This window comes from Sorex fumeus, unplaced genomic scaffold (assembly GCF_029834395.1).
Source record: "Sorex fumeus unplaced genomic scaffold, SorFum_2.1 ptg000009l, whole genome shotgun sequence".
NCBI lineage: Eukaryota > Metazoa > Chordata > Mammalia > Eulipotyphla > Soricidae > Sorex > Sorex fumeus.
The window spans coordinates 11,521,459-11,545,051 of NW_026606066.1; the positions used below are offsets into that span (position 1 = coordinate 11,521,459).

The 23,593-nt window shown below is 36.4% G+C and overlaps 1 protein-coding gene across 15 annotated transcripts in view; it reads right to left on the reverse strand.

Annotated features, from left to right (window-relative positions):
- Positions 1-23,593, reverse strand: part of BAZ2B (bromodomain adjacent to zinc finger domain 2B) — a 407,328-nt gene that overhangs the window by 23,584 nt on the left and 360,151 nt on the right. For all 15 annotated transcript variants that reach the window (XM_056110107.1, XM_056110111.1, XM_056110106.1 and 12 more), the window contains 8 exons: positions 22,976-23,041; positions 18,035-18,175; positions 15,720-15,974; positions 14,658-14,872; positions 13,726-13,800; positions 12,667-12,910; positions 4,481-4,543; positions 2,620-2,764 (listed from right to left, as the gene is read on the reverse strand). In XM_056110107.1, the coding sequence (XP_055966082.1) occupies positions 2,620-2,764; positions 4,481-4,543; positions 12,667-12,910; positions 13,726-13,800; positions 14,658-14,872; positions 15,720-15,974; positions 18,035-18,175; positions 22,976-23,041 (1,204 nt within the window). The remainder of the gene's footprint in view (positions 1-2,619; positions 2,765-4,480; positions 4,544-12,666; positions 12,911-13,725; positions 13,801-14,657; positions 14,873-15,719; positions 15,975-18,034; positions 18,176-22,975; positions 23,042-23,593) is intronic.

The window sequence follows — 23,593 nt, forward strand, 5'->3', positions numbered from 1 at the left end:
AAATATATGAAATTCAATGAACCCAAGGTGAAGAAACATGAAGATAATTATACCAAGGCATATCATGATCAAATTGCTCAAAACTAATGATATATCTTAAAATAAGATTTAAAAGCAAACATAAGAAAAATCTTGTGCATCATGTAATTTTTATGGATTTCTACCGATTTTCCTGGAGATGATCATGGAAAATAATCACAATTACTTTACATATCCATGCTCACGTATTTCTTTAACTTTACACTTACTGAGTGAGAACTAACATTTGTACTGGATTAATTCTGAAAAGTTGGTATCTTAAAAACTATTGTCATATGTTCTATATATATAGGTTGATTTTTTAAAAAAATTTAATTTTAGGGCTGAAACAATAGCACAGTGGGTGGGGCATTTGCCTCGCATGCCGTCAACCTGGGTTCGATTCCCAGCATCCCATATGGTCCCCTGAGCACCTCCAGGAGTAATTCCTGAGTGCAGAGCCAGAAGTAACCCCTGTGCATTGCCGGGTGTGATCCAAAAAGGAAAAAAAAAGATTTAATTTTAAACTGTAATCAAAAAATTTTAAAAACTGATTTACAAAGATTGATAGTTGACTTTGAGCTATATAATATTTCAACACCAATCCCACCACCAGTGTCAACTTCCTTCTAACAGTGTTGCCAGACTCCATTCCTGACCCCTGCTCTATCCTCACTCCTTCCTACCTGTCACCTTGCAGGAAAATTACAAAATTCAGTGGTTACAGCTTGGACCTCATGTTTTCAGTGTTGTTGAGTTTGTGCTTTGATATACCATACTACTCTCCCACATCACCAGTATAACTAAAACCTTGACTCTTGCTCCCAGATGACTTACTTCCCTTTGTCATCATCCTCATTCCCCCCTTGATTTCTTTGTTTTGTTGGGGTTGTTTGGTTTTTGGTCATACCCGGTAATGCTCAGGGATTACTTCAGGCTCTGCACTCAGGATGCTGGGGATTGATCCTAGGTCAGCTCTACCACTGTACAATCACTCTGGCTCCTCCCCTTGATTCCTTTCTTTCTCTGTCCTTCTCTTCCCAAAGCTCTGGGGTCAAGGTAATCAAGGAATCCCCCCACCCCTCTATACTGCATTTCCTCATCCAGTTCTTTCACATACCACAGATAAGTGAGTTCATCCATTCATAGGTTTTTAATGATTGTAACATGAAGCTTGTGTTATAAAGCAATGTTAATTCAATAAGAAAAATACAAACAATAATAAACATTATATAGCTCCTATATACACATTAACTTTTCCTCTAGTACCTTACCTATTTCCATCTAAAAGAATTTTCCTATGAGTTGACATAATTTAGATTTTTTAATAATAGTAATTACACAAATATTCCAGTGATTTGATGAGACCATTGATGTCACTGACTTCTATATTGCTTAACCACTTATTTTCATTCATCTTTGTATACTTTGGTCTTAGCACAGCAAAAACACATCAAATTTGTATTTATTGTGTAAAAATCAAACAAGCAAAAATGCTGTCACATAGACAAAATAAAAAAGAATGATAAGTCAATCAACTCACTAAGTTTTAGTGGTTTGAAACAGTGAATTACTTCCCATTTGTTACACAATTGAAGAAAATGAAACATTTTAATAGTATATTTAAGTTAAAGGGGAATCAAAGAGCTTAATACTATAAGCTAAATAAAAAGTCCAAAAATAATTAAAAAAAATAATTCTATTGATGAAAGCAAAAAGAATAAAAATGCCTAGTCCATATAATTGTTTTAGTCATCTATGTAATTAATCAATACCCTTTCTGTAAAGATGGATGCAAACTTTTGTATGGCAAAAATCATGTTTTAGGTGTAATTCCTGTAGTGATAGGAATATCTGGTGGGTAATTCAATAAATGTGCTGAACTATTTTTTTTTTGCCTCTATGTACTACCATGGGGACAACTGCTACATTAAAAAGTCTGTAAGCACTAGAAAAATATTTTAATATTTCAGCTTTATCAAAATTTAAACTTTTGCAAATGTCCATACATATATTTCTGAAAAATTCAATCCAAAATGTTAATTGATCACATAAATGCACCAGGTATTGTGCTAGTTAATGTAACAGAAAAGCAGCCAACAAAAGAATAGCCAAAAAGTAGAAAGGATTGTGTAGTAATACAAATCTCAATAAAAAAAGAAGTTTAAAGGAGGACAGGTTACAAATTTCAAATATGAGTAAGACTTTAAGATAAATGGCAATTATGATAATGATCTCAGATTTAAACAAGGGTACTATTAGAATACTTGCTTGTGTCATACGTTAAAGAACAAGTCAGACATTGGAAAGTTTGATAGTGGGAAAGAAGAGAAATGAAACAACAGCTTGGTAATAAAGGTGAAGAGATATATGCATTGAATAGTAAAAATAATAGTTTGTGTTCGATAGCTAAAGACAGTGGCTAAGGAAAAGTCACAGAAAAGGAAGAGATAGTTATGATTGGAAGAGACATTATGAATTCAAAGGAATGTATTACTCATAATGCAAATTTGATATTGGAAGCACAAAATGCAGTAAAGGAATAACACATTTAAAAAAATTAGTTTCATAAATTATTTTCACTAGGTTAATAATTCCTACCTTCACCACTTTCCATGCCTTCTACAAAAATCCCACCACACTGGGGAAGTATCCAGTATCTGCGCCTGTAACGATCCTGGCCAAACATCATCGACCGGAGAGAGTGAGAAGCATCAAAAAGCTTCCTTCTGTACTGACTCTGTTGCTGTTAAAAAGTGATGCACACGATGAAACTACGGGAATTAAGTATTTCAAAATTTATACATAAGCCACTTTATATACCTACTGTAGCTCAAAGCAGAATGATTTCATTTCTGGGAAAAGATAGCAAAAGAGCTATATACGACAATACTAACTACAATTTCACTAAAAGTAACACAAAAAGAAATTCTTTTAAGGATAGTAAAAGTAAAGTAAAGGCCCTCCCATTGATCATCGATTTGCTCGAGCGGGCCCAGTAACGTCTCCATTGGAGACTTTGTTGTTACTGTGTCTGGCATATCAAATACTCTCGGTAGCTTGCTGGGCTCTCCGAGAGGGGCAGAGGAATCGAACTCGGGTCGGCCATGTTGGCTGCGTGCAAGGCAGACGCCCTACCCGCTTTTAAGGATAACTGGTATATTTTTCTTGTGGAATAATAAAAAGATATAAGTTTTACTTCATTAGGCATCCTACGGTAAAGCATGTTGTATGCTCGATAATAATGTGATTAAGCATTTTATTGATCCAAAGCAAAGTGGCTCAACTCCACTGACTCCAGTAGACAAGAAACACTACATATAAGTTGACCTTATCTACATTTGCCTGTAAGCATAGGTAACAGATACTTCTGTAATGAATCTAACATAATATATAGGTATCTCATTATAATTTTTTCTCAAATTTATTATAGCTAAGGTAATGTATTTACGGCAAGCTCACACTGATGGTCTTGGGGGATAGTTAACTCTGTTTATCATAACCAAAGTGTCTAAGATTCCCCATCCAATGTCCCTGTGTCACATCTCATCCACTTATTCCCCCACACCCAATCTGGTGCTCTCAGTTGTACTCCAGTACCTAGAATTTGTTATCAGTTGGTATTATCGATCCCCTTGTTTTGTGTTTTGTTTCTTATATACCACGATGAGTAAGATCTCTGGTGCTTGCCTTTCTTCTGGCTAATTTCGCTCAGCATGATCCCCATTAGTTCCATCCAAGTTGGAGCATAGTACACAATTTCATCTTTCATTACAGTTCTATAGTAGCTTGTCTAATAGTACTTTAAAACACTTTATTTTTTTGCTTTTTGCGTCACACCTGGTGATGCACAGGGGTTACTCCTTGCTCTGCACTCAGGAATTACTCCTGGTGGTGCTCAGGGGACCATATGGGATACTGGGAATCAAACCCGGGTCGGTCGTGTGCAAGGCAAATGCCCTACCCACTGTGCTATCGCTCCAGCCCCAAAACTTGACTTTTTTAAGAAGAAAAGTATTTTTATTCATGAAATATGAGAGAGGAGGGATATGTGGTTGGAAAGGGAGAGACATGGGGGCGTGAAGGAGAGAGGGAAAGGGAGACCCACAAAATAAAGGAAGAGAAATTATATACTTCAAACTAGGTTGCAGGTGGTTCTATAACAAAATGCACTGACTCCTACTTCTCTTTTGAAATAAGATTACCTAAAACTTAGGAAGAAGTACATGAATATATGCTTATAAATTCAATGAAAATAAAATCCACAAATATAATATAAAACAGGTAACATTTAATACTGTGTTTGAAGACACAAACTTTTAACATTTAACGAGGAAAACTAAAAATTCTAATTTTAATTACTCATTAAATAAACTTTTGTAGCAGACAGAATAATCATATACAAGGCAAAATTTTAAAATATTACAGAAAAGATATAAACTTCATTCTGAAAAATGCTTACTTTACTCAGTTTTTCAATCTGTTTTTCTAGTTCTTCAACACTTGCGGCTTGGTCACCTTCATCCTATGCATAAAAATAAATACAGTATTCGCTTATTTTCTTAGTATCTACTCACTCAATTAATTAGTGACGATTTAATGAAAGGTTTATATGCAAAGTACTAGGCAAGGGAGCATAGAAATGAATAAGACTCAGTTTCTGCTTTATGTAAGTCAGTAACTTGTTAGGAAGTCATATAAAATAAAAATCACCAAATAGTATATTGCTGTAAGGACAAGAGAGGTAAATATTGAAATCATGAATAAAATCACAGTTAAAAAAAAGATAAATGAATCATAGATTTCAGAGGAAGGTAAGATAACTTCTAACAAGTGACAATGAGTGGCTATATGTTAGTGGGGCTTAATTAGCTATTTATCGATGATGAGGAATATATCTATCAGAAAAAAAAAGGCAGGTTCATTTCACAAAGGATTTTACACTATCTTTATGTGAATGGTATGTAAAAAATCAAAGTGGAAAAAGAGGAAAAGATAAATTAGCGGTAGGGCATTTGCCTTGCAGCCAACATGGCTGACCCAAGTTCAATTCCTCCGCCCCTCTCGGAGAGCCCGGCAAGCTACCAAGAGTATTCGATATGCCAGACACAGTAACAACAAAGTCTCCAATGGAAACGTTACTGGGCCCGCTCGAGCAAATCGATGAACAACAGGAGGGCCTTTACCTTTACCTGTCTTTAGCAGTAAATGCTTCACAAAGGGCACAAATCTTTTGAGGCACTTGTTAAACACTGGAACTATGGTTTACTAGGGTTAATATGATGAGAAAAGTAAGACATTGCAGGATCTGGGAAAAACCTAGGATTGGAAAATTTTGTTAGTAAACCACTGTAATAACACAAGTAGGAGAATAACACAAGAAAAATTAGTAGAGTAGCAGAAAAGGAATACATTTAGAACTAATACTTAGAACTTAAGTTGTGGCAACTCACAGTTATAAAGCAATAAGGAAGATGAAGGAAGGAATAAATTATAACTGAGAATGCTAATATGCGAAAACATGAAAGAACCACATAGCAAAGAAGCTAATTTTGAAGACAGTGAAGTTAAAAATATACAGATAAATCTATCACCCATTGTACTAATTTTCATAAAAGGGAAATTTACACTATTCTAAAAAATTAAAATAGGAAAAACTACCCCAAAATGATCTGCTTTACAGGGAAAATCTGAAACTGCAGATCAACCTGCAATTGGTGATAACATCATTTGTAACCTGGGATTTTTGTGAGAGTAATAGATTTGAACAAAATTAGCAGAGTTTCTGGAAAAAAAAAACAAGGAAACAAAACCTTCAAAAGCTTCGTGCCTTAGTCCTCTCTAAAGACTATATTACTATCGAAGTAAAATAATTTAGGGAACATGAGAGAGCGAGAAGAGAGAAAGAAAGAAAAAAGGAAGGATGACGAAGGAATGGGGGAAGGGAGAGAAGAGAGGGAAAGCGAGAAACAGAGAGACAGAGATAAAGAGAAAGAGAGAGAGAGCTTCTTCATAGGGGAGAGAAGGCTAAGAATACCAATAAAGTAGCACTGTAGCACTGTCCTCCTGTTGTTCATCGGTTTGCTGGAGCAGGCCCAGTAACATCTCCATCGTGAGACTTGTTGTGTTTGGCATATCAAACATGGTCACAGGTAGCTTGCCAGGCTCTGCCATGTAGGTGAGATACTCTCTATAACTTGCCAGGCTCTCCAGGAGGGGCGGAGGAATTGAACCCGGGTCGGCCGGGTCAGCTGTGTGCAAGGCAAACACCCTACTCGCTGTGCTATCTCTCCAGCTCACCCATAAAGTAAAAGAAAACAATTCTGCAGTTGGCCACCTCAAAGCAGAGAGGTGCCTACAAATTTTATTTTGTTTATTTTTGGTTTGGGGGGCATAACCAGTGGTGCTCTTGGCTTACTCCTGGCTCTGTGCTCAGGGATCACTCCTTGGTGGGGTTCATAGGAAAATATGGGGCATTGGGGATTGAACCTGGTTGGCTGAGTGCAAAGCAAGAATCTTACCCACTGTATTATCTCTCTGGCCCCCAACAAATCATACTTTATTAAGAAAATTCAATTACCTAAACTGTGTAATTCTTATAGTTTTACCAAATATGAAGAAATTTAAAACACCTGTGAGAAAGGCAAAACCAAAACAGAACAGAATCCATCTCTGTCAAGATTCTTAATGATTTCTCAATCCAAAGGGGGAACCAGTATGCCCCAGTATATCAAGAGTGACCTCTCATATGCCAATTTACATGCTTAATCTCACTTAAAGCTCAATACAAACAATATTGAGAAAAGACAATGTATTGAGAGAATGAGTGGGGAGAAGAAGGAGTCACCTTTAAGACAAAGAGTTACTACAGTCAAGGGCAGTATTTTTTAACAAAAAGGGATCATATGGAAAGGATCTTTGCAAATAAAGCTTCTAGGATACATCAAAAGACATTTTACCTATATTTGAATCAAAAAGCCCAATTTGGTGTCTAAGAGATAGTATAGGGATAAAGGTGCTTGCTTTATACACGGCTGAGCCTGGTTCCATCCCTGGCACAATATATAGGGCCCTGGGCACTGCCAGGAGTAATCCCTGTGCATCACAAGATGTGGTCCAAGGGCCAAGTCTGCTTTTGGAGAAATAACGTGTCTATAATATTTAGTCTATTAAGTACTGCTTTTTTTTTTTTACTTATGTAGTATATTGACAAATGGATAGTATTTGTTTATTGCTTATTATAAAAAATAACAAAAGATTTTGAAAAAAAAGGTAATTTGGCTTTTTTGGTCCTAAGACATTTATTATTATTATTATTTTCTTTTTTGGGTCACACCCGGAGATACACAGAGGTTACTTCTGGCTCTGCACTCAGGAATCACCCCTGATGGTGCTCGGGGGACCATAAGGTATGCTAGGAATCAAGCCCGAGTTGGCCATGTGCAAGGCAAACGCCCTACCCGCTGTGCTATAGCTCCATTGTTATTTTTTTAAAAGTTTTTATTTATTTATTTATTGGTCATATCTGGCTGTGCTCAGGGAATCTTATGAGATGCTGGAGATCAAATCTGGGTTGGCTGTGTGGAAGACAAGTGTCCTACCCACTGTACTATAACTCTGGCTTCATATTTATTTATTTGCTTGTTTGTTTTTGGACCATACCTGACAATGCTCAGGGGTTACTCCTGACTCCTGACGTTCACTCAGGAATCACGACTGGAAGTGCTCAGGGGACCATAGGCGATGCTGGGGATCAAATCTGGGACTGCTGCATCCAAGGCAGGTGCTTTACCCACTCTACTATAGTTCTGCAGCCTCCCCACAATTTTTTCAAAGTTTTTAGGTCTCAAGGGATAGTACAGGTTTTAAGACATTGGCTTTATGTGTGGCTGACTCCAATTTGATACCAAGTAATACATATGATCTCCACGTATAGGAAGAAGTGACCCTTGAACACAAAGCCAGGAGCTGATAAAGAACCCTACTGGGGGTGGCCTCTAAACTTGTCTCCAACCAAAAAGACAAGAACTATGCTTTGCTAAATACCCAGGAAAAGTAGGCTAAACAAATCCACAAGTATTTCTGTAAATAAATTCTAATATAATGGGATAACTATCTAGCAGAGTATATTGATATCCCAAAATGATCATCAAATTTAAAACACTTTAAAACAATTATAAAATCAAATGCTAAAAAGGGAAGCTAAATCTGTGAAAAGGTTATTATTATTGGTCAGAAATGTTTAATTCCTGTTATGAAAAAGGTTCTACTTGGCGAGCTGAAACAAATTGCTTACTAAATGGATCTTGTTTCGGTAATTACAATTATGATACCCAAATTACACACCCTTACATAATCTGTCACAGGATGGAAAGTAATGATCAAGTGGTTCAAAAGAACCCTATAAAATAATTTACTTCTGCGAGGTATCTTTATGCAGTCTCCTTTTTCAAACTGATTTTCTTGACATATCAGGATGGGAGGTGGTGGCACAAAGGGCTGACATACATGCTTTGCTTGTATAAGCCCCAAGTTTGAACTGAGCACTTTTGGGATTTACCACCCCCCACATAAAAAAAGTAAATCTCGGTGACTTTTATTATTCTTTTAAAAATATACTATTGGGGTAATTAATGCAAATAATAAGTTTATGCTGTTTTTTTATATAAGATATAAGAGAATTATGTAGGAAATGACCTTATAGATTATTCTGAATTTTGATTCAGATTAAGTAAAAAGTATTCAGTATTATATCACTAATCTTGATATTACTTTCACATACTCCATCAAACAAATTTATGCCTTTAGGACTCTTTATTATTTCTCACCCAATACCACGCTGATAAAAAGGAAAGAGGTGTTTATTTTGGGTGGTTGGCGAAGAGGGCTACATCTGATATACTGAGGGTTTATTCCTGGTTCTGCACTCAGGAATAACTCCTGGTGGGAAAGGAGTTCTAAATTCTTTTTTAGCTAAACCCTTCTGATCTTGAGATCAAAAGTTCATATGCTATCTTTATATGCCATTCTACAAAATTTTCAATATTTCTAGCATTCTTATCTGATAAAAGGTGAGATTTTAATTTATATCCCTTTTGTACATGTCCAATTCCAGGGCTAATGGGAGCTTTCCATCAACAAACACACACACTAATACTCCTATCCCTGGCTTTGTCTTCCTTTTTTTCCTTTGACTTACTCTTCCAAAAGGAAAAAAAAAAGCTTCGCCATTATATTTTTAGGGACTTTAATACCATTGATTATTCTCTCTCTCACCTTTTTCCTTAAGCAAGAGTTCTAATATTGTGTCAAATCTCTGGTCTCTCGCTCATCTTTTTAATCTTTAATTTACATTTCTTATTTTATTGACCTTTCTCTTAAGCCCAAAGCCCACTGCATGTCTTTGAAATCTAAAAAATATTTGGTCTTTGTCCCCATTTGACTAATAAAGTGCTCCTCATCTAAGGCACACTGCTTGAAACAACATCTTCACATTTTTATTTTCTATTGTTTTCAACCAGTCATCACAGGGCTTTTAATCTGATTCATCTAATGACACTACTGGCACTGGTTACCAGTGACCTCCAAATTATTAAGTACAATCAATGTTTTTAGTGGTTATCACATCAGACTCATACTGCTTTCAAAGTGTTTAAGATTCCTTTTGAAAAATTCACTTCTCTTGATTTTTGTTATTATGGCATGTGTAGAAAAGAATACCACAGATATGACTGCTATTCTTTGAAAGGTCTGCTTTGAAAATGGCAGTAACTGGTGCCTAGGAATCCTAATTTCAAGACTTATTCACTGGACCTAGACTGAACTGTATTAATAATATACTTTATGTTGAAAATATGATTTTGTCTTAGAGACTCTGGAATGCTATGCAGAGGTGCACATGTGACCACCTTCCAACAAAAAACCTCGACATTGAGTCTCTAATGTGCTTCTTTAAGCTCACAAAGTTTCATACATAATACAACTCATAGCTAGGAGAATTAAGTTCATCCTATGTGACTCCCTGGGAAAAGATTACTCTTAGAAGCATGAACCTTGTTTCTTCTACAATTCTGCTCACTTTTACTTTTTGCTTTACTTCTTTTTTTCTTTCTGGGCCACAGCAAGCTGTGCTGAGGGTTGACTCTTGACTCTGTGTTCTGGAACCAATCCTTGTGGTGGTGCTTGTTTTGGGGGGTGGGGGGAATGGAACAAATGTGGTGCTGAGCACAACGAATGGGAGTCAGCCAGTTCAGGGTAAAGGTTAAGTGCTTAGACTGCTGTATTCTCTCCCCTGCCTACGTTTTGTTTCTTTTCATGGAAATAATTCAGTCAGAGTATGACTTGAAGCTGAATTCTGTGTGTCCTCCTAATGAACCAATGACTCTGGAGGTGAGTCTGTGCTCTTCAATAGAAAGACTTGTGGGGGCCAGAGTGATAGTACAGTGGGTAGAGCATTTGCCTTGCACGCATCCGACCTGGGTTCAATTCCTGGCATCCCATATGGTCCCCTGAGCACAGTCTGGAGTAAATCCTGAGTGTAGGAGCGAGGAGTACCAGGAGTAACTCCTGAGTGCAGAGCCAGGAGGAACGCATGGGAATCACCAGGTGTGACGAAATAAAGCAAAATATTTCACTTTTCATAAAAGCAATAAAGAAATAAAAAATAAAGCAAATGCATTAAAAAAGAAAAAGAAAAGAAGACTTGTGGGCCCTCCCTCAAGAAATAAAAAATAAGGCAAATGCATTAAAAAAAAAGAAAAAAAGATTTGTGGGCCCTCCTTCCATCCCTTCCCCTCTCTCTCCTTCCCTACTTCCCTGCCTTCCCTCCCTCCCTCCCTTTTTTTTTTTGAATCACACTCAGCTTTACTTAGGGCATGCTCCTGGCTCCGTGCTCAGGGATCACTTTTGGCAGGCTTAGGGGACCATAAGTGATGCTCGGGATTGAACCCCACCCAGTCAGTCACATGCAAGGGAATTACCATACCCACTGTACTATCTCTCTGGTCCCATTGTGGGTTCTTCTTCAATACTGACATTCCTTAGCTTTCAAATTTTGGTTCACTATTCATTAACTGCCCTTCCCCCACCTCCCTGTACAAATTTAACCACAAAATGATTTTAAACTACTGTCTATGTACTAACAAGTTCTCAGATCTTTATTTCCATAACTGAACATTTTTAAGGCTTCAAATTCTTAACTACGTGTTTTCAACGATCTGTCTCCGGCTCTCTTCCTTCTTTGTATCTCTTCCTTCTTCCTTCTTTGTGTCATTTATTTATTTGATACCTCTCCTTATGATTCCGTTTTTTAGTTAATGGCAACAACAGCAAGCAGCATTCAAGACATTACTGGTAATGAATAACATCCCACCTTATCAACCTATATAGTCTGCCTTTAAGTATGGCTTATTATTCTACTAAATAGTTTTCAATTTTTTTCCTTTCATGCTACCATTATGAGTTTCAGACCCATCATAACTTAACTAAATTACGGTAATGTTTCTTAACTCATTCTCCCATCTGTTCTTGCACTACCCAAATCAGTTTCTAGTTTCCATACAGCTGCTAGAGTGAGTTACTTAAAAAAAATTCTACATAATTTCCTTACTTAGAACCCTTTAATGACTTCCTAGTACCTAGAAAGTCTAAAGTCCTTATTTATAACTGTTATAAATGAGGTACTCTATTAATAATAAAACACTTAATTCCCTTGAAGCACATAGCAGTTTAATGCTCCTGTGTCCTTGCTCATGCTATTCTCTCTGGAATATTCTATCAAAGTCTTCTGCAGTTAGCATTCAGCCTCAGACCTGTTTGTCATCAGCTTTTGTGTCCTTGAAAGCCTTTGTGCACATTATTCCTCAGAAAGGTTAACCATCCTCCCTCCTTTTGTACCTGCCCAGCAAAATGAAAGTACCACTATCAAGTTAGTAATTAAACACATTATATTTTTTACTACAATTTTTCCTAACTGAGATTATAAGTTACAAGAGAACTATTAGTTTTCTTTGATAAAATGTACCTAGAGCTAAGGCAAATAATGAACAAGTGTTTGACAAATCGACTTCATTAAACTGACCAATACTTTTGAGGCATGAAGTATTACATTAATATAAGACAATATATTGAGATAAAATAAAATAGAAGGGCTGAAATTAAGGATCTGTGTAGATCTTTGGAAAAACTTTCTCAAATAATTCACTAAAAAGCACTGCACTGCACCGCACTATCCTCCTGTTGTTCATCGATTTGCTCAAGCGGGCACCAGTAACATCTCACAACAAATTGTGAGACTTCTTACTGTTTTTGGCGTATCGAATATGTCACGGGTAGCTTGCCAGGCTTTGCCATGCGGGCGAGATACTCTCGGTAGCTTGCCGGGCTCTCCGAGAGGGGCGGAGGAATCGAACTCGGGTCAGCCATGTTGGCTGCGTGCAAGGCAAATGCCCTACCCGCTGTGCTATCGCTCCAACCCATGACTAAAAAGAAAAGCTTATTTTACTCAATGCAAGTACCTTTATTTGTAGTCATGCTATTCAACACTTACCTATGAATCAAAAGCTAATTATTATGATATTCATTTTTCAGATAAAGATAACTCACTATACAGTCTTAATGAGAGATTAAAATCAATGCGAACTTGATTACCTCATCTTCACAGATATCAGGCTTTTTCCCTTTCTTGTCTTCTTTATCTTCTTCATCCTCCTCATCTTCATCAGCTTGGTCATCACTGTCATCATCATCATCATCATCATCATCACTATCTCCTCCCTTCCTTCGTCGCTTGCGGCCTGGAGTGGGCGTGCCCAATGGATGTTGTTCTTCTCCAAGATCAATGCCACCTGAAGTATCTCTTTTGCCTGTTTTCTTAGCATGAATGATTCTGAGTCTTTAAAAGATAAAAACAAAAAATTGCTATGAATGGAAGGCTTCTTTCTATATTTTTAAAAGTATAATGAGAGTGTGAAGCAAAAATATCTGTGGCTTTTTCTCTCACATCAAACAATAAATTGATGACAATAAAAATAACTAAGAAAACTAAAAATGTTTCTAGGAATTATATTACCTTTTAACAGTAATTCTGGACATCACCTTGGAACTGGAACATATTTTAAATAGTGAGACTTAGAAAATGGAAAAAACTAAGTCTAACAATAGCCAAGCGATAGTTCCTTAGCCCATACAGTCAGAATGAATACATTTTAATTCAAATTAACACAAAGAAACTAGCCTTTAACATAGAAGTTGAATAATTTCAGCATTGTATTTCCTGACAAGAAACTAATTAAGTGTTAATGCTGAATATATTTGGATATGTTTGAATCTCTGTAAGAGTAAAGCAAACTTTAATTAGAAAGCAATTAAGTAGGGAGAAGATAGTTCCAAACAGTTTCCTTTCATGACAAAAGTAACCTGATAGCAACAATAATCTTAGAAAATGTGATCGTTTATTTATTTGAAAGAAAAAAAGAGACTAAAAAATTAAAAAAGAAAAATCAACTTTCTTTGAATTCTGAAATATTTAAGAAACTCATTATATCTTTTGTCCTTTTGTAAATTTTATTAATTTCACCTCTCATCTTAAGCTTTCACTTTTCTAATCTTAGACAAAATAAAGTTTAAATTTAATCTTTGCAATTTTTATATTTTACAAAAGAACATGTATAAAGAGAAAACTATTAATTTTAATAGAATAGGACTTACTTGCGAAGTTTACCTTCTACCACCCATTTATCTCTCCTCAAATTTGACATATAATCAATATTCTTGTCAATTTCACTGCCAAGGCAAAAGTTTGTAAGAAGGCATAAATTAATCCATGATGAAATGCATTACTTTGGTAAGCAAACTGATATTTTTAATAAATAAAAATTATATTTGCCTATGAATAGCAAAAACTTTCAAAATTATATTCATAAAGCCTAATTAATAGATATATAGAAAACTTAAAATTACAGCTTCGATAGGAATGTATGGCTCTGAAATATTTGGACTGAACGTAACATAATTTAAGTCTACAAAACCATGTATAGTAAGAACAAGTGAACATGGATCCTGTTCACCAAATTTTGAGTGGAAGATTTGACTTTTAAATGAGATTAAGTCCTTTAATAAAAACCATATTAATAAGAAGAATAATACACCAAGGTTATATCAGCACATGATAAAATTAAAAGTAGCTATATAATCCATGAATGGCTACTAAGAAAAAACAAGTTTCACCTATCCTCAAAAGATGTAAAGGAAAGCAAAATTGTGGATTTATGCAATGGTTTTGGATGCTGGCACCACTGCAAGAACAAAAATTTTTATTTCAGTTTCTAGAGAATTGACAATATCATTCAATGAGAAAAACTGCCACAAAGACCTGTTATTACATTATGTGCTAAGTTTTCTTTTCAAGGCAAGCACCATTCCTGTTGTATTATCTCTTTGACCAAAATTTTCTTTTCGATACACTGCAAAACAATAATTAAAACAATAGCAGCAGTAGTCTTCCTCACTGATTTTAATGTTTTCTTTGTGCTTGTATATTATCCAAATATTATCCACTTTTTCCATAAGCAGCTGGTATTACATTGTGTTCAAACTTAAAACAGAAAAGAATCTTCAGAGAAGTCTGGGTATATACTCACCTTACTACACTTTTACTGCATGCCAGTTCATTGATCAGGAAAGCCAGGACTGAAGCTTTCTGTGCTGGAGTGTGAGCCTGAAAAGCTTTGGTCTTCAGACTTTCAGTGAGCTCAGTTTTTCCACAGTGGGCTTCCATAAATATCTGCAAAATCTCGGAAACATTGTCCCGATTCACACCAACATTCAGCAAATGTTCTCCAAGAGCTGTTTTGGCCTATAAAAGTTCAGCATTTTTATTACTGTTGCTCATAACCTCTCATAACATGAACATAATAATATTCTAAAATATTGGTATTACATAGTTGGCCTAGGAATGAGACCTCATAGAGGGTCACGTAACTAAATGTGAGGAGTTTTAAAAATAAACTTATAATTTATTGTTAGTAAACATACTATATACTCATATAGGCAGGATCATGTAAAAATTTCTGAGGCAAAAAGGAATCGTGAGTGGAGAAAGTTCTAGAAGTCTTGATCTAGATAGTGCTGACAAGTGTTCCCCTACAGCCCTTTCCCTAGAATGCACTTATTTTAACTAAAATTCACATAAATTGGAACTTAGTGATTATCAATCCTTGTCATTATAGGAAACTGAAAATTGATAAAACAAAGGTAGCAGCAATAACACACTTGTTGTGTAGCTCCAGGAAGCAAGGGAGTTTTTACAAAAAAAAAAGGATAAACAAGATGTTTAAATTTATAAAAAGTGAAGGATCTTAACAGGTTAGTCTGAAGGGGCCTTGATTAGCTACCTTTCGCAATGGCCCAGACTATACTAAGTACAACTGAAAAAGTTCTAATTGCTTTATAAATTATGAATTTTCAGTTTTGTGGAATATGGCTTATGTAATTTTTCCTTAATACAGCTTGGTTTTTGCTCAAAGCTACAAAAAAAAAAGGTTAACTCTGGAATAACCTATACACCTTAGGTTTTTCTGAGTCAAGTTTTCCTACATTTACACCAACTGCAACCTGTAACCAGTCTATATTTTACTTTGTAAGACACTATATTGAAAAACCACCATTAGTCTAAGTAAAAACAAAATACTATATGATTTTACCTTGTATCCTGTAATTAGACCTGGATCACACACAGCAGCTGAGAGGAGCCGCACGAGCAAGTCTTGAACTTCGCCCATGCTGTCCCCGATGTTGAGCAATCCCTCCTGAAGAACACTGAGGTTTGGAACATCAATGTTCACATCAAAGCCCAAAACTTTACCAAAGTTTCTTAAGAACTGAACCACCATGAGACAGTCTGAAAATGTACTTCCAGAGAGAACAAGTCCTGGAATACGAGGCAACTCTGGCAAAGGCTGAAAATTAAAAAAACAAACATGCACAAATGAAGAAAGAAAATATTAAAAGCGAAGACTTCATTTTCTCAAGTAAAACAGGTTGTTATCAAATTATATCTATTATGCTGTTATAATTAAGTGACCAATAGGGTATTTAAAGTTTGCATCAATTGCTTTAAAACAGGGGACTTACAAAAAATCAGGAATCAGGGAACAATTGTAATTTGTATATCTGATAACATGACATTTACAGAGATACAGATGATACTGTCACTGTCACTGTCCTCCCGTTGTTCATTGATTTGCTCAAGCGGGTCCAGTAACGTTTCCATTGGAGATTTGTTGTTACTGTGTTTGGCATATCGAATACATCACGGGTAGCTTGCCAGGCTCTGCCGTGCGGGCGAGATACTCTCAGTAGCTTGCCGGGCTCTCCGAGAGGGGCGGAGGAATCGAACTCGGGTCGGCCATGTTGGCTGCGTGCAAGGCAAACGCTCTACCGCTGTGCTATCGCTCCAGCCCACAGATGATACTAGCTAAATATAATTTTACTTAAGACAGTATTATGAGGGTGATACACATTATTGATTTTTTCAGAAAAACCATCTTAAAAATAGTCAAACAATAGATTTCAACTAAGAAGTCCGTGAAATCTTATTGGTTATCAAGAATACATGGCTCTTTCCAAATTTCTAACTTTATGTATTTTAGTTGTATTATGTATATGTGGGGAACAAAATAAAGCATAAATGAATTAGTTTGTCTGGACGCATTTTTTTTCTTTTCTCTTTTTAAATTTTTTTTGGCTCTTTTGGGTCATAGCTGGCGATTTTCAGGGGTTACTTGTGGCTTTGGCTGGAGTGATAGCATAGCGGGTAGGGTGTTTGCCTTGCACACAGCCGATCTGGGTTCAATTCCCCCACCCCTCTTGGAGAGCCTGGCAAGCTACCCATGACATATTCGATATGCCAAAAACGGTAACAACAAGCCTCACAATGGAGACATTACTGGTGCCCGCTCTAGAAAATTGATGAACAACGGGAGGACAGTGGACAGTGCCTGTCTTTGCACTCCTGGCTTTGCACTCCTGGTAGTGCATAGGGAACCATATGGGATGCTGGTGATTCAACCTGGGTTGGCCATGTGCAAGGCAAACACCCTACCCACTGTATTGCTCCAGTCCTTTTTTCTTTTAATTTGAGGTTACATGGGTCAAACCAAGAATCTCTTCTGCGTGAGAAATATGCTCTACTGCTGAGCCAGACTCTCGTCCCAGGTCTTTCAATATAACAAATGATATGAGCAACTGGGGTTTAAATCCAAATTGCCAATTATTAGCAATGTAAACATGGGCAAGTTCCTCACTCTTTGTATCACAGTTTTCATGTCTGTAAATAGGGATATGTACAGGCTCTGTAGGAGTATTGTAAGGAAAATTGAGAGAATTTATATGAAGCACTTAGCAGAGTACCTGACATGTAGCAAATAAACGCTATAAAATTAGCTACCATTACTAAAGCATTGAAGGAATTTATAGATTACAAATTTTCACTTATATATCTATGAAGGGGTAGAAGGAGTTAGCTTGGGAAGGGAACAAAAAATTCCTACATGCTGCTAAAAGTTGTTTTTTTTTTAATAGATTTCAGCAATATCTCTGCTTAAGTTAAAACTTTACTGTGGATCAAAAGAGATAGGACAGTGGACAAGGAGCTTTCCTTGCAGGCGGTCAAGTTGGATCTCCAGCTCTGCATATAGTTCCCAAAATTCTGTCAGGAATATCTCCTGAGCACAGAGTCAGGGGTAAGACCTGAGTGTGCAACCCATCCCTCCCTAAGAAAGGTTTACAGTGGTCCACATAGGTATTAAGAACTTCTATTAGAAGTATTCTCTCTCTCTCTCTCTCTCTCTCTCTCTCTCTCTCTCTGATAATCCAGATTGAGTAGAATGACAAACTTGGGAATCTTTAACTAAAAAGAAAAGGCTTTCCATAATGTCAACTCACAAATGAATCAGATGAGAATACAGAAAAAAAAGTCAGTTTAATAGTGACATATTCTATATGACAATATAGTTACCTTTTGGTCTGCTAAGCACATGTCTTCATTAGGCTTCTTTAGTTCTTTTGCAATTTCTAATTCTAATCTTCGTTGCTCTAGTTTACGTTCTTTGTTTAATCTTTTCTCATCACGTTTTTCTTGTTTCAACCGTTCTTTTTCCTTAAAAATAAGATCATATCCACATATTCTCATTGATCATTATTTTTACTTTAAAAATCTTGAATTAAATTTTTTCCTGTGAAAACAATTTTTTTATAAATTTTGGAAAACTTAAAACAACCAATGGCTTATTTTGCTTTTTAGTGTTTTCACCTCTTGAATTTCAAAATAACCTATGATTACGTGTCTGCACTTGAGTGTACATATAGTTAGTGTAAGACTCAACTAGATTTTCCATTATTATTCAAAACTTATTCTATCTAATCTTCAATTATGAAAATGATACCTATTAATTAAATCAAGTATATAAAATGCATGTGGAGAACTAAATTTTTTTTTAAAAGGTAAGCAGTAGGAACACAATTTTTACATAGCACCAAGAATCTAGGGAGGATTTATAGCTGGTAGAAACAACATGTTTAAATATGCAAAATAGTGCTTTCATATTTAATTAGCGAGAATGTTAGGATAATATCTATGAAGAAATCAACTATTATTGACACCATTATAAGCAAGATTTTGAAAAATGTAAAATTGGTTTTGAACGCAATTCCAAAATAACTGAGAAAAAATATTTTGGGTTGTGGCTATAATTTGGAAACAAATTGTCCTGTCTCCCAGTAGTAAGGGATAACATTCTGTTGGAAAGGCTGTAGGAATGTTTTACTATAAATCATTGTAACTATCTTGTTGTCGTATCCCAAAATATAATTTATTTGAGGAGAAATAACAGTAAAATAATCAGAAAATTCTACCTCCTATAAGTCCCCACTTAACATTGTTGGTAGGTTCTTAAAAAGAAAAGGAGTGAAAAAACATATTTAAATGAAAACAGTCAATTTTACCAGAGGCTAATTGATACAAACAAGAGTTAAGTTACGGAAATATCACTTAGCTTCTAAAGATCTTGTATATTTCTAATGTATCAAATAATAATTTGTGTGCATTTCTTTCCTTGCAGCTCAGGAAACAAGGCAGGAACCAACTGCACTCCACACACTCAGCTCACTCATACTGGGACAATCCACATCCCTGGCACCAAATGTGCACATTACTGAGGAAAAGGGACTGAACTCAAGTACCTGGAGAAAATCAACGGGGAGAAAGTACAAACTCCAGAGTGTTCCTGGAAGAGAACTGGCATTTTTCCTGCCCTTATCACCATTATAACAAAATGACACTGAACAAAATCACTTTATCACTTGATATCCCGTTACTCATTGATTTGCTCAAGTGGGCACCAGTAACGTCTCTGTTCATCCCTGTTGCGTGCTAGTGTCACCCAAATGGCATCTGCTCATTCTAGGAACACAAAGAGCCTCAAACTGATTGTTCAGGGTCTTGATGAAGAAGTCTGACCATCTCATAGGTGGGTGGCCAAGCGATCTTTTGACATCCCGTGGAATCTAGTCGTTAATGGATCTTGTCCAGTGGCCGTCTCCAAATCTCATTACGTGTCCAGCCCATCTGATTTTCAATGCCTTGGCAAACGAGACAGCGTCCTTGATTCTTGAGCATTGACGGAGGTCGGAACTCTGGATTCTTTCTCTCATTTGAGTGAAGCGTGATACTCCAAGCATAGCTCTTTGAATTCCTCTTTGAGAAACCTGAATAGCATTCTCATCCTGTTTTCATAGGGCCCAAGTCTCTGAGGCATATGTTAATGCAGGAAGAACAGTGGAATCAAAGAGATGTGCTCGGAGCTGGAGGTTCTTCGTCCTCTTAGTTATTTCTTCGATGCTCTTGAAGGTGTTCCAAACTGCTCTCTTCCTCCTGCGCAACTCAGGTGCCAGGTCATTCGTCATGTTGACTTCTCGACCTAGGTACACATAACTGTTGCATTAGGAGATGTTCGTTTCTGTTCGTTCTTTCTCATGAACATTGTCTTTGTGAGATTCAGTTGTAATCCGACCTTTCCACACTCACGGTTGAAGTTGGTCAGCATTTGTGCCACTTGGCTGATGTTTGGTGTTATTAGAACGATGTCATCAGCAAAGCGGAGGTGGTGTAGTTGCCGACCATCTATCTTCACTCCCATTCCTTCCCATTCTAGTCGTCACATGACATTCTCGAGGGTGGCACTGAAGAGTTTTGGTGAAATAGTATCACCCTGCCGAACCCCTCTCTTGACATGGATGATAGTTTCTTTGTAGAATGGTGAGATCCTGGTAGTGAATCTGTAATACAGCTCACAGAGGATCCTGATGTACTGAGTTTGAACGCCCTGACTGTCTAGGGCTTCAGTGACTGCTTCCATCTCAATGGAATCAAGGCCTTCTTTAAATCAATGAATGTTAGACAGAGTGGTATCTTAAACTCCCGAGAAATCCCAATGAGCTTGGTTATCGTGTGGATATGGTCGATGGTGTTGAATCCTTTTTGGAATCCGGCTTGCTCGCATGGTTGTTCTTCATCTAGTGTTCTGCTAATCCTATTCAGGATGACTCGAATGAACATCTTGTAGATGACAGACAATAGGCAGATTAGTCGATAGTTGCCAATGTCGTGGATGTCTCCCTTCTTGTAGAGTAGTACAGTTCTGCTGGTTTTCCATTGGGACGGAACCTTGCATTCAGACAGGTAACATATGAAGAGCCGAGCCAGTGTATTGATGAGTACTGATGGTAGGTTCTTCAGGTGTTAGGTCTGACCTTGTCTGGGCCAGGTGCTCTTTGTTTCTTCACCGATGAGATGGCATGTTGGATTTCGAAAGGGAGAAGGTTGGGAACGACATGTCTATTCTGCAGAATTTGGTATGTGGGCAGGTGGACGTGGCTGTTAAAAAGATCTGAGTAGAAGTCACGAATAATCTTCTGCATTGCCCTTCAGGACGTCAGAGGGCAGTCATCTCAGTCTTGTAGTTGGTGAAGGACAGGCAGGCATTACGAATGCTTTTCCCAGCTTCTGCTACATCTACCAGCACTGCTGCTCTTCTCTCTTTGAGGTCTTCCTTGATCGCTTCTCTGCACTGCTTTGTGAGCTCGGACGTTTGCTTGCAGTTGCCTGAGGCATGCGCCAAGCCACGTTAGTGAATAAGCTTAAGAGTTTTCGAAGACAGGCATTTTTTTTTCTTTTTGTGGTTATCTCTCTCTTGGCGTTCCTCACACAATCATGGAGGTGCTGAACCAGTCGATTTTATTCCTCATCAATGTTGTCAATGACGGCATCATCCCATGTTGCCGCAACAGAGCCAAAGAGCTCTCAGTTGGTGGTCATTCTGGGAGTTCTCTTCTTAAACTTCTCATTCCTTTCTCCCAGCTCTGTGAAGTAGAATTTTGCATGAAGGAGATGGTGGTCCGATCCCGTTTGGAATTTTGGGATAACAGTGACATCAGTTAGACAAAACTGTCGATTGAATATGATGTGGTCAATTTTGTTGTGGAACCGTCCACCGGGAGACTCCCATGTCCAATGTTTAGATTCGGCCTTTTGGAACTGTAAGTTACATGGATGGTCTTGGTCGACATGATGAACTCATGAACAAAACCAGGCTATGGAAAAACCTGCTATATCTCACTTATCTGCTGATGAGTTTAATTTTTGGAAGTAGATCATGCCTGTTTCATGATTCCAATTTCTATATACTTTATATAGTAAAATTAAAAAATTTTTATTTAAAAAATTTTTATTTAGACACCATAATTTATAATAAGAAATATTAAAATAGATTTACATATATTTATTTAATATTATTGGTTTAATTTCAATGCAAACACTTAGACTTAACCTGCAAATGATTATAAAATCTAGATCTTAACTATATTATAAGCTGACAATACTTTAAGGTGAATTAGTATGTTGAACTTGAACTCCCAACTTTTATCCTTTCTTTTGTCTTATCCTATTATCTAGGCTATCTAGACTATGGAGAGGTTCTTGGACTAATTACAGATTTAACTTATCTAAGGTTGGATCACGGGGAAATACCAAAATAGGAATTTAAATTCAGGCAATTTAGTGATGATAGTCAAAATTCTAAGTAATACATACATTTCATACAAGAGCTTAAACCAGAGTTGAGGGTCAACTACTGAAATATAGGCCTCTCTACTCTAAACCAGTGTCATTTCTGTTAATTATCATTTATGAAATACTTATTTCATCTGATAACCCTGTAATTCTAGAAGGCAAGTGACTTAATTTTAAATAAGAGTTAGCCTAAAGAGATAAATAATGTAAATTGGTTAGAGACAAGGAAGTTGAGTCTCACAAACTCCAAAGCCTTGGTTATAAAGGTTATATCTTTACTCAAATGTTTTAAAGCAGAATATATTACTTTGTAAGATACAAAATACATTTTAACATTTACTGATTTCTTTTATATTCCATTTATTTTGAACTGCAGTTGATTTAGACTTATTTCAATAATTTCCTTATTCTGAATTATCTGTTGAAAGACAATTTTAAAGACAGTCTATTTTTACACACTGAATGCTAGAGAATACTTCATCATGGCAGAAATCCACGGATGAATGACTAGTATTTGAAATAGGACACACAAGACTTGTCTGGGCATGCTGTAAACTCTAGTTACAATAATTAGCTACGTTTTCCCACCAAATGCCACTCACGACATTGAAAAAAGATAATTGAAATCTGGGCCAACAAAAATTAACGCATACATTGGATCCCTTCCTACTTTCTTTCATGTTCAAATACTTAGTATCTATCTCTAACTTCTCGTTTATTTGTGGAAGCCAGTAGACCCATACTCTGAAAAATTTACATTCAGAAGAGCAAAAAGTCTTAGGAAAATATTTATATATGACAAGGTGATATTTTTCTAAAACACACACTTACTTCTGCTTTTTTACGAGCTTCTATAGCTTTCATTAGCATCATATGCTGTCGCCTTCTTTCTCGTTCCTAATAGACCAGATAAAATTAGGAAAATAACTCAATTCTAGTAAATAGTTCGTTTCTCAAATGGAACAAAACAACAAACAAAACAAAAACTCAGTATAGCATGTTTAGCATTTATAGACAAGTCACAGTAAAATACTAGATATAAGACAAAAATGGCCAGTCTGTGCATGTTTTAGTTCAGGTTTAGAAAGCAAATACAAGAACAATCAAAAGCAAAAAAGGTAAAGCAATGAACATGGAGACAGTGTAAACAGAAGCATACAAGATTTACTTATGGTCAGTTGTGATGCTCCTTCAAAAGCTGGCAGAACAAAAAGCATAATGGTTGGCTGGAACAGGTCAGTTACCTTACATCTGCTATTTGAAAAACCACAAATAAGTACTATAGCCAATTAAACTAAGGCTATATTATTCTTAAAAATTTAGATTAGGTAGAAATTGATTTATAATCACTTCCACTTCATGGTTTTAGAATCAGATACTTTTAACAAGTACACTCTTATTTAACAAATTCAATAAGCCACTAAAAAATCAGAATAGTTTTTTAAAAGG